Source organism: Phalacrocorax carbo, chromosome 4 (genome assembly GCF_963921805.1).
Source record: "Phalacrocorax carbo chromosome 4, bPhaCar2.1, whole genome shotgun sequence".
Taxonomy (NCBI): Eukaryota; Metazoa; Chordata; class Aves; order Suliformes; family Phalacrocoracidae; genus Phalacrocorax; species Phalacrocorax carbo.
In genome coordinates, this window is record NC_087516.1 from 36,171,476 (window position 1) to 36,183,524 (window position 12,049).

At 37.9% G+C, this 12,049-nt stretch overlaps 2 protein-coding genes across 19 annotated transcripts in view; both read left to right on the forward strand.

Moving 5' to 3' along the window:
- SORBS2 (sorbin and SH3 domain containing 2) overlaps positions 1-12,049 on the forward strand; it is a 247,725-nt gene that overhangs the window by 225,180 nt on the left and 10,496 nt on the right. For 16 of the 18 annotated variants that reach the window (XM_064449591.1, XM_064449575.1, XM_064449574.1 and 13 more), the window contains 4 exons: positions 2,112-2,158; positions 3,409-3,523; positions 3,620-3,748; positions 5,532-5,735. In XM_064449591.1, the coding sequence (XP_064305661.1) occupies positions 2,112-2,158; positions 3,409-3,523; positions 3,620-3,748; positions 5,532-5,735 (495 nt within the window). The remainder of the gene's footprint in view (positions 1-2,111; positions 2,159-3,408; positions 3,524-3,619; positions 3,749-5,531; positions 5,736-12,049) is intronic. The other 2 variants (XM_064449587.1, XM_064449585.1) reach the window with 1 other exon arrangement.
- Positions 9,077-10,939, forward strand: LOC135313219 (uncharacterized; the record flags this gene model as incomplete). Its single annotated transcript, XM_064450773.1, has 1 exon — positions 9,077-10,939. A coding segment is annotated over one exon (828 nt), but the record flags the coding sequence as incomplete, so codon positions are not given.

Consider the following 12,049-nt stretch of genomic DNA (forward strand, 5'->3'; position numbering starts at 1 on the left):
AACCTTTGAAGGAAACACAAAGTATCACTGAAAAGAATACACAAAACAATGGAGTGTATCACTCAGTATCTTAAGAATATTTCTAGATCTAGAATTATAAATGCTCTACAGACAGGCTACAGGGATTTTATGCAATCATTAAGTACATTTATATTAACCAACATCTACAGACCATAGATTGTTAACATTTCCCATTGATTTTTTTTAACATACTGCACAAAATAACGGCAGCATAAGAAAGCACTGTATTTTAATTGCTAATGTTTAAGTTTTTGCTCTGAGCCGTTTACCTTGTTAAATGGTGGTACAGGTTAGAGCTGGCTGCAGGATCTGAATTTAGATCCACTTACACCCCACTGACATGGTTATATTGCTGCAATTCAGTTAAGAGTCTGATTTCAAAGAAAGACTGCGCATTACAAAATAAAGGTTAAAAAACTTCCAGGCGCCATACTGTGTGTTCCTTTTAAAGTTTTGTGACATTGGAAGTCACCTTTCAATTTGAAAACGTAAAATACTTACACTACAAGCCATTCGTAAGATCATAGTACTTTAAAAAGATGAAAGAAGAAAGGCTTCTCTGTTCCTGGTATGTTTTGTACATTTCGAAGTATTTTGTTTTTAATCAATTCCACTGATCTTTTAATATTACCCCCCATCCCATTATTTACTTTAGTAGTTACAGCACCAGCTGTACCAAAATCAGGAAAGAGTGAAAAGGGCTTGGCTACAGGTGATGATATGAATATCCCTTCCCATCTAAAAGACTATTTTTAACAACAGCAGAGAACATAAAAATGTTTTTAAGTTTAGGCTATCTTATTTGAAAGAGACCTGTTATGGAAAATTGTATTAGCATTACAAAATGCAAGTTGACAGGATCTCTGTAATAGCTTTGAGGACTTTTTTATTGTGGCAAAGATAATGCTCTAGGTATAGTAAATTTGCTAGCCTTTAGATGACAAGAAGGGAGGGAACCCTGTCGAGAATACCTAGCCTGGAAGAAAGGTAAAATGCAAAACTTACAAGTGTCCCTTTCTATTCCTGTTATAGCAAAGATGTGCACCCTTACATCATTACAAAAAGCATCTCCCAGAAATAGCGTAATTAGCTCATTCTAGTCACTAGTATATCCTAGAGAGAGATTTTTAAAGATGTAGCAATCTCATCTGCACAAGTACTTGCCGAGAAAGACTATATCCTTTACCTAATATCCTCACATAGTACTGGTAATCACTTTTTGCACCTTCCTCTGAAGTACCTAGTGCTGGTTATCCATCAGAGGCAGACACTAGATGAGTGAGGCTCTTGGGTTGGATCGCAGTTCGTGTTTTGAGCACAGCTTTGAAAACAATGAAAGTGTGTCACCCACACAGGTGAGGAGAGGTAGGGTTGTTTTACAGTTTTATTTTTGCAATATTGAACTTACAGATACTTGGTGATAGAACTTGAGAAATATATGAAAGAGATGATATGTGATTGCCTGCGATAGCAAGAGAGCTGCACAGATGACTCGGGACATCACATACAGTCCCATGTTTCTCAGACTTTCTGAAAACTATGAATGTGATTATAGAAATATAAAATATTCCCAACCTTTTGCAGCTGTCAGAGTGATTTTTCCTTTATATATGTATATGTGTATATATACATATAAAACGTGATGCAGTATTTGCAGTTGAAATTAGCCTAAAGATAACAAGTTTAACGAAAGAGGCATCTAAAGTATTAGATCACATTAAGGATGTGAATTGCCATTGTACCTAGAGATCTAGATGCCTACAAGCCACATTGGCATGTAATTCACTTTTTTTTTTACTTTTCTAGTTCTCTTAAACATAAAATTGCAAAGCAGTTTCTATTTTTAAAGTAATTAAATAATTAAAATATTTTAAATATGTTTAAAGTATGTCTATTTTTAAAATACTAAGTCCAAATGCCTAACTGCCTTAAAAAAGGAAGCTGTGCATTTACTTGCCTATTACTGCAAGAACCACTGTGAGGCACACGTTCTTATCTTTTTGGATCTTGGTCACCTTTATAAAAGCTGAAACATGTTTACCATATAGTAATACTACCTGTATGTATTAATCACTTTGCCTACTTTTCAGAAACTGCCAGCTAGAGCTGTATATGACTTTAAAGCTCAGACTTCTAAGTAAGTACTAGACCTTTATTCATTTAAGAATTCATAATTCAAGAAAACTCTTTCTAGCACTTGTGGCAGCTAACTGCTGTTCTAGCCAGTTTCAGCAGCAAGTGCCATGTCTTAAATTGTCATATTCTCCCTTACATTTCTTTGAACACGTGAATGGCTGTGCATCTTCGGCCCTCTAGAGTGTGGGCCCTGAGGGTCACCCACTGAACACTGTTTGTTGTGAATTGTATTTAGGTTACACAAGGTACAGTCCTTAAATTACTGTCGTAGACAGCACATTTATCAAAATTCTGTATAATGCTTCAGCATCTTCCTGTCTGTCTTACACACACAGGCTCTCTGCAGGATGTGACTTGTCCCATACTAAGACAAACCACAGTGGTCCACAGTAAAAACAAAATCAGGAAACAGAGTTCTAGGATATGAGAGGGTCAAAGTAGACTCCCTGTATTTCATTTCTGCTCTTGTTGTGATGATCCAGGGTGTTTAAGTGATCTTTAGATATGGCTAAACATTGCCACTAGAATCACATTAGCTGTGTCTGGTAGAAAACTCACAACTTGAATTATCAGAACAGCACATCAGCTCTTGAAAAACCAAATGGGTGATACAGCAAAGTCTTCCCAAGCGAGGATCTGAAAGTGTTCTTAATGATTTGGATAATTCCCTTTTTTGGTATCCAACATGAAGCATTTCACAGGCCCTGAGCATCAGAAATGGTGAGGACATAATCCTGTGTTCTTCATGCTTCTGAACAGCTGTCTGTCTTGAAAGAAAAATGCATGGAGCAGAAGGCATGCCAAGCTGTGCTGCTGCAAAAAGGTAGTAATAGGCCATAGAGATGTGGGATATATTCTATAGTCTTCCCTACTGATTTCATAAAGAACACCAAATACCTCTCAGTGCCTGTCATAAAAGCAGCATCTAAACAGTCAATCCAAAAGACATCATACTTGCATGCAGACCCAGTACTAAGTGCTCTGGTAATAACTAGCAATGCTTCCTTGAAATCAGAGTGTGAAACAGTCCTATATAACTTACAGATAGTACCTAGGATTCATAAACATGAATCATTTCCTTTTGTATGGTATAATCAACTGCTAAATGTACCACAGCTGTGACACCACTTCTTTAAATGTTTAGTTGCTACATTCTGCTTCAGTTCCAAACTGTAAAGATCTCCGAAACTGTGCAGGTAGAGGAGTTAAATGTAAAACTGTAAATATCTGATCTAAATAAATTTGTTACAGAGAGCTGTCCTTTAAGAAAGGAGACACTGTCTATATCCTCAGGAAAATTGATCAAAACTGGTATGAGGGTGAACACCACGGAAGAGTTGGAATATTTCCCATTTCTTATGTCGAGGTTTGTTCTCTGTTTTAATTCCTTGAATTAGTTTGGGTAATAAGTCCACAAACTGCATGGGAATGATGAAAATCTGTGGGTTTTCTTTTTCTTTAGAAACTTTCTCCCCCAGAAAAAGCACAGCCTGCCAGGCCGCCTCCCCCTGCACAGATTGGAGAGATTGGAGAAGCTATTGCCAAATATAATTTCAGTGCAGACACAAATGTGGAGTTATCGCTTAGAAAGGTACAGTTTAGAACTATCTTTATCACAATACCGTTATAGTGCCTACTGCTACACAGAGTTAATATATAGGTAAATACTCTGGATTCATTATTTGCTACGCACAACGCAATGTAACGGTAGGAAACAGCTAATATAGCAGCTTACTGGCTTGCAGTCTTTCACAGCTACCTACAAATAGTTTAAACATGTTGTGCATGTAAACTGGATTGTGGTAGATTAGCATATGCAAACATCTGCTAACTGTCACCTGAATCTCGTTTTCACTTCAGTTATCCATTCCTTCTTTTTAATAATTATTCGCTGCTGTCACAATTATGATGGTAAGGTTTTTAATATAGAAGAAATATAAAAATACAGAAAATAGAAAAATGTAGAAAAAGGGCTCACAGACATTTTTGTGAATGTACCACCAGTTCTTGCAAATACTTCATTTAATAACAGTCTGCTTTTTATAACATTTTCGTATCTTTCTATGCACATCCTGGTGGTTATACTTTATTGCACATGAGCAAACTAAATGTTTAATTTTTGAAGTTTGTCAGACACTGGAATATTACTGCTGGAGAGAAACTTTATTATTGCAGGGATTATATACTTAGTTGTAAGTAGTATGTACCTTTTATCCACTGGAAAGTTCTGATGCTTGTTTGGTGGTTTGTTTCGGGGTTTTTTTTTGTTTGGTGAGGTTTTTTTTAAGAATTTGAGTTCATAGAAGTTATTCAGTGGTTTGCTTTTCTTTTGAGATAAGAGTAAAGATACAGTTTTTTGATGCTGACCTAGAGCCTAATCCAGCATCACTGAAGATAATGGGTGTTTTTCCACTCATCTGAAACTGATAAATGTCAAAGAGGTCTAAAAAACATCAGGAGTAAGAACTTAGAGAACTAGGGGTTGGGAGTAGTTTGATGATTTAATTCTTTTTTAAATTATCTTTTGTGCTTACTGTAGTGGTCATAATCTTGACAGCCCGGTTTTGGTTTGCTTTTAAAAGGTAACTTGCACTGGTTTTCTTTTTTTCCATCCCACCAAAGATAATTTTAGGGTACTCCACAAATCAACTACAGAAACAAAATTACAGAAACCCAAGAAAATGCAAAACTAACAGGGAAGGATTTGTTACAAAAAGACACGTGCTAAAAAGCACATCATATAAAACAAAGGAGGGGGAAGCTCATGAAGTTTCACTACAGGGAAATGTTTGGATAAAAAGTTGACATTTTCCCTTTCAGTGGCTAAGCTCTCTAAAACAGTAAGTGAGCCACTGCCCATCTTTTTTTACACAGGAAAAGCATTTCTTTGTCTCATCTTTCCCGTGAACTTATTTTTTCACTTTCTACCTCCACTTATTCCATTTTTACTGATAACAAAGCACTTGCGTGGATTTCACTGTTTAACTTTTATCACTTTTAAGGAAAAATGGGCACAGCAGTCACTATTGTGTATTACAGGTAGGGTGTTAGCTAGCTGTTTGGCCAAGAATTAAAACAGGTTATGATCCTCCCCCAACAAGTCAATCCCCCCAACAAAGAGTAGGAGCCTACGTGAGATTCCCCTCTGATAAAATAGCATTTGCAGTCCATGACTAGCCCCCTGTTTTGCTGGAATGGTCCTTGTATACATGATTATTATAAATGGGAGAAATGTGAAAATGGAGATGATTCTCAAGACTGATGGGAAACAGCACTGCAAGGAAAATAATATTATGTGTTAGAATAATGTCTGCTATTCAAAAAATTAACTTAAAGTGTGTCTGCTGATAACTCATTTTCATAATGCATTTCAGGGAGACAGAGTAATTCTTCTTAAGCGAGTTGATCAAAACTGGTATGAAGGTAAAATACCAGGAACCAACAGACAAGGCATCTTCCCTGTTTCCTATGTAGAAGTCATCAAAAAGAATGCATCAAAAAGTGTTGATGACTACCCTGATCCTCCAATAGCCCATAGCTATTCTAGTGACAGAATACACCACTTAAGTTCAACTAAGGTAAGGATTTTTTTTTCTTTGCTATCACCCCTAGAATGGATTTAGAAGGACTTGTAATTTTTTGGTTAACATAAGATAATGCATAATTCATGCAGTTAAGTACACTACATTTTCTTTCCTGCATAGGTAGAATTGCATTACTAACTTGTTATTGAAGTATTTTAATAACCAAGTGCGTGTCTTACATTCTGCCAGGATTTTCGTTCTTTTCTTCGTTAGGAATTACATTATTAAGAGTAGGGCTGGGCAAAATTTGGGCAGAAAACTCAAGTCAACAGAACAAAATTTATTTGGGAATCTTTGACAGAATTTAAGCATTAAGGACGTGTCTAGCAGACTTTTCACAGTGCAGTGTGAAGGCATTCCCATAACACAGCTGTCCTAAAAGCCTGCAGTCCCATAAGCATGCAGAGGGCAAGAGAGGGCAGTTTGTGTGGGGACACAGCTTGCCAAGACCAGTTCTGTGCCTTTCAAAGTACAGAACAGCAGCCAATGGTTCTGTACTATAACCTTCCTCCTTTTGCCATTCACACTCTAGGAGGAGGCTGTTGGTACAACAGAGGTCCTTTGGGGTGGTATGACAACAGTGACAGGATTATTTCGTTGAGTAGTGAGGCACATGTCACCACATTGTCACTGAGCTTGGTTTCAGACCTTTATAGTTGTAATTTTTCACACCAAATGTCTGTCGCAGATTCTGAATTCTTTCCCTTCCTAGCCTAAATAACCACCACAAATCATACTACATGACGTTGCAAAAAGATTCTTGTATTCCGATTTATCATTCACTCATGAGATTTCACTGTCACCTGTGTGGGCAACATAACCTCTTTGACAGTGATAGAAACTAAGAAAGTACCTGCACACAAACTGTGGTTAGCATTACGTATTATCAATGATTTTGAGGGCTCAGGATGGAAACTTTTCTCTATCTTCCTCTTTACCTTTGTTTTTTGTCTCTTCATCATGGGCAGTGGGTTTTGTGTGTGGTTATAAACTTCTTATCCTGCTATTAATCTCTATTTGTTTCAATTGGGTTTGCCCCCTTTTCTACTTTCATATACTTGCATACTGGTGCCCATTTAGATGCTTCAACTTTGAGATAAGTTCCACATTTATTTGCAGCTTCGGGGACAGCTGCCAAATGAGGTCATTTATAGGCAACAGTGGCCTCTGAAAATACTGCTTATGACTAAACAATATTAGTTGGTTTTGGATAGTCACTAGAACAGGTCTTGTCTGACTTCCCAGAACATGTCACAACAGAGAAGTGGATCCTTTCTCTTCCATTCCAGCAAAACTGTTGAGTTGAAGTAGCATTAAATTCTGTACCTGCAGAAGGAGGTATTCATACATTAGGGCCTCTTATTGTTACAGGAATTCAGAGGTTCCTGAAAGCAAGTCAAGAGTATGAGGCAACTTATGTGCTCCATATTGTGGAGCTGTCTCTCTGCATTGGGAGATGCCTCTCCCCATTTTCTGTGAAGCAGGCTTGTCTCTAAGGCATCCTGCAGCTAAAGCTGGTATTTGTGTAATCCCTGTAATCCTTGCTGAGTATAGGTGATGCTTCAAAGCATTTACATTCAGATTACAAAACTGTCCTGCCACTATTATTTAGTTGTTATTCAATTAGTTCTGTAGGGGAGGAGAGAGGAAGAAGCTTTCTGTGTAACACAGGAAAATTTCGCTATCATCTGGTTCTAGCATAAGTCAAAAAAAAACCCCAACCCCCAAAAAATCCAACCAGACAAAAAAACACAGCCTTTACTGGTGCTCTTGAACAGACATCTTGTTTCTTAATTCAACCGTATTGAGAAATGACGATACAACGAATAAGACATCTTGTTCCTGACTACATAGGACTTTAGCAGTCCTGATAGTGTTCTGGAGCTTATCACAATTACTGATACCATTTTTCCTATTCCTCTGGGGTTTTTTAGTATGTATCACTCCTGTTGCTAGAGCAACTGCACTAAACTTCTCTGGCCTAATGGCGATACAAATAAATAAGCAATACAAGTCAGGAGCAAGCTTTGCTCTCATTAACTTGTCCTAGACCATCTATATCTTTAACTCCAGTGCAGCCTGTAGCCACGGGAAACTAAAACTGGCAGTGTCTCCTAGGCAGTATTATTGACCTTAAAACCACAGGTTAGAGGCCCATGTTCAAGAGGAAAGATGAAAGAAAGAGCTTAAGTACTGCTTGTAACAGCCTAGCTCTGTTTTAGCAGACTGCAGTCTATAGACTGTTTACTTTGGTACAGAAGACTCTAAACAAAGGTTTCTCTTAACTATAAAATAAAGCTATTTGCCTCTAGAAAACTCCAGCAGAAGGTAAGTAAATTAACCTTCCTATTCTGCAACATTAATTTAGCCTTTTGAAATCATTTTCCTATTCTAGAGTAATACTTAAAGTAGTCCAGATAACTTGAAGAGATCTAATTATTCTGGATAATTCTAACAATGAGATCAAAATATTTTTCATTCCATTTTAATTTTGAGGATTAATAGTAACAAAAATGCATTTTCAGTATTTACTGAAGCAATGGATATCTACTGATGCTGTGTACGTATGACTCACCACTCTCTCATTCTTACAAAAGGACGTTTCTTTTACCAGAAGGATACTCCAATCAATATTATGTAACGGTACTCAAACTATACTCCTGTGTACTGTGCTGTCACTATTTTCAGAGCATTGTTGACTGCCTACATTCAATTAGAATTGAATGTACCTTTCACAAGTGTTTATGTCATTTTGAACTAATAGGGTTACTTTTGAAGAAAAATTCATTCTGTAGCTGCTTGTGCCTTAATAAAAGTATGCAATGTATTAAAGATGTTTCTTAAGCATTTACTCAGAAGTACTAAGGAAAAGCAGAAGTAATAACACTAGGATAGTTAGAGATCAGCTCAGTTGCTAGAGTTTAAAAGAAGTACTTTGTGACACTGGAAGTGTACTTCTGAAAATACTATTCTCAAAATAACAGTAATGTTTTGAGGAAAATTACATGACTATTAATTGTATGATTTAATAACCTGTGACACGCTCACTAACAGAGTGCCATAAGTAACATAAATCTAACAGACCAAATGCAGGTTGCCTTCGTGAATGTAATGATTCAGATCTGTCTTAATGTTTGACATTTAAGCCCCAAGCCAGAACCTGATAGAGTTTCATTTTTCAAATGTCTTTCCTGCTGTTCTGATTCATGTAGTAATGATTTTAGACACCTGTGCTCACTGAAATGATACCCTATAATCCAGATGATGGCACAGACATTTTTGTTTTCCAGTCTATTCATATCCTAGTTCTCTACCATGCTTATTTATTTATTTAAATTCCCGTGTTTTTCTTATTTTTGAAGTTGCCTTCCCAAGCACTGTCCCCACTTTCCAGACACCTTTCCTCCTCTTGGTCACCTATTGATCAAAAGAGTCTCCAGGCTGCCACTAGTGACTGGTTTTCAAGGACTGTTGGTTTTTCACCTTCAAATGTGTGCATCTTGCCTCCTCCACCATTTCCAGACAGTTTTCTTTGTGACTTAGAAGAACTCAATTCTTTGGCATTAACAACATCCCAGTCTGTACCAATCTCCCCAGGTAATACCATTCACCGAGTTAAAGATGATCACTTTATTCCAAATACAGAGGTCTCTCTCAGCTCTCCTACAGCTCTTCCTCTGCCCTTTCTTGTATCTACCTCTGTCTCACCTCCAGCCAGCTCTTCTCATGACATAGCATATAAGCATACCAGCAACAATACCAACCCAGGAAAAGATAGAGACTTGAGAGGTACGCTTGACTCTTCAGTTATTGAAGTGCCTAGAGACTTGTCAGATACTACAAGAGAAGGTGAACACGTTGGTGCTACCTCTAACATCCCTTCGCCACATGAAGGTGGCTCCACCTCCAGCGTGCTAGCTGCAACTGCTGAAAACAAAGAGGAAATCTGTACTACAGATCTGTCAGTTAATATAGGGGATCAGTCAAAGCCTCAAGAATCAGACTTCTACAGAGGAGCACAAGGCACAGCAGAAGAACTGACAAGACTCTATATAGAGGAGGATCTGGGACATGACAATTTAGAATTCCCAATAGCAAGTGGAGGAGACTCCAGGGTGTGTTATGAAGGATACACTTCACCGAATATTGATAAGGTACTCTAATTTCTGAAAAAAACTGGCTTCTGTGTTCAGATAGCTTAGTATAATTATTCTCTGCCTTTTCTTTATTTACATGTTTGTATTGTGCACAAGCAGAGTTTTATCCTATTGCATTGGATAAAAATGGCAAGTTTTAGGGGATAGTCCCGTCTCAGAAGCAGACATATACACCATTGTAAATTCTATGGTGTATCAGTTCTGCTGGTCCTTTCCCTTCGGTCCTCGTTAGCTGCCATCGAGCTTCTGAAGTGAAAAGCCAGTGAATCATTTTCCTCTCCGGCCCATTACATGCCACCCCTTTTGAGCCAGAGGCCCCAGCCGGCAAATGCTGTCAGCAGTCTTCAGAGGGAGGGATGTGCCTCCTGCAGAGACAGAGCGGTTTGTACTTCACATGTGTCACTTCTCCAGCTGGTTTATTTATAGTAGACTCTGTTACGAGAATGTGACTAATAACAACAGATCAAATTATGTTTGGCAGTTTAACAAATGCTTCCCCCTAAGCCCTCCCCAGTTCCTCTTTGGGACAGTACAACACTGAACTATCCCAAATGTCTGCTAGCCATTAAATGCCACAATATTGCTACACAGTTTGTGTGGTTTCTAGGCAAAGTTTTAAAACAGATCTTTTCTGTCTAGCACTTATTTCAACAGACTATTCGGGCAGTTGCTTTGGCTAGCACATGCAAACATGTAAATCAGATACTTAGGGCAATACGTTTTAGGCCAAACGTTAACCTAGTTAATTAGAAAGATTTTTGCAGGATGCCTCTGCCCTTACTTGACCTGAAAAACACAGGAGAAAACTGTAAGAATAGAGGTGAAATCAACTGCCATAAATAGCAACTTCTTTTGATTTCTGAGGGAAGAACTTTCTTCCAGAATAGTAGACTGACTAGTAATAAAATTAGCATCACATTTCTGACTGTTCAGGTTAGTTACGTGACTCCTTATTGAGCATTTTATGTCCTTCACAGCTGGTTTTATAGCACAGTTGCTTCTCATTTTTCTTAAATACTTAAGCCAGCTCTACTTTCTATGGGAACTTCAGGAAACTCTGATCCTCCTTTCCACCTTTCTTCTTATCTTCCATTTCACTCTGCCAAGGCACCAACTTCTCACAGTGTTCCTACAACATCCTCGTCTACTGCTTCCCTCTCACCTCCTCTCCTTTCTAAACCCTTACATCAGCAGGAGACAGACTCACCAAAGTTAAAGGTAACTGCACCTCTTGAGTACGGATTGTTGCAAATCTTCATGTATATTAAACAACTGCAAGGCTAACACTGAGTTTGATCTTTTCAAATGTATTGTTTCCTTTACTAATATTAAATAACATAGCACATAGAGTATCAAGATAAGCCTTCTTCATATGAAACACAAGGTAAAACTCTAACCATTATGATACAGTGAAATAGTTTAAGAAGATACCAGTGATAGGAAAGCAAAAGGCTTCAACTCAATCTCAAGTCCATACCAGACCATCTGTAGCTCTTACATAACTGAAAGAAACAGACTCACATTCAAGTACACAGAAACTAAGTAACATTTGTAGTTTAAATGCATTTTCAATTTCAATCCAAACCCTGGAAGAACAGTCATAAATTTCACAATAAAGCACCACTGCAGGAGGTCATGTTCTAAATACCAGTTCTGTTAGTCAAGGACTGGACAAAGATTATTCCCTCTTCATGACTACACTTTGTGGCAGCATTGCAGCTCTGTGGCAGTAAAACGAAATCCGGAAACCCTATTGCTCTAGATAGACAAAGTCAATTCCCAGTGCTGATTCCCAGAGAGTCCATTTGCTCATGAAAGGAGGAACTCATGTAAAAAGTTTGAGAAACTATCCTAGAAAAAGTGATCATTGCATCAATGGAAAAAAAACCAACCAAACAAACAAACACCACCACTCCACACACTATTTAAAAAAATCTACCATGTCTCACAGTGTATGTTCATGGAAAACCCAGACATAACGGACTTCAAGAAGTCTTAAGGTCCACCCAATCTGTTGGATTTTTTTTTTCCCTGAAGTAGGGAAGAGACTTAAGGGTTCTTTCCAGGGCACAAATCTGTCATGGGCTTAGGTATGTTTCACCTCAAAGAAGGGATAAACCACAGTATTGCATTTGTTTCTGCAACTTTGAC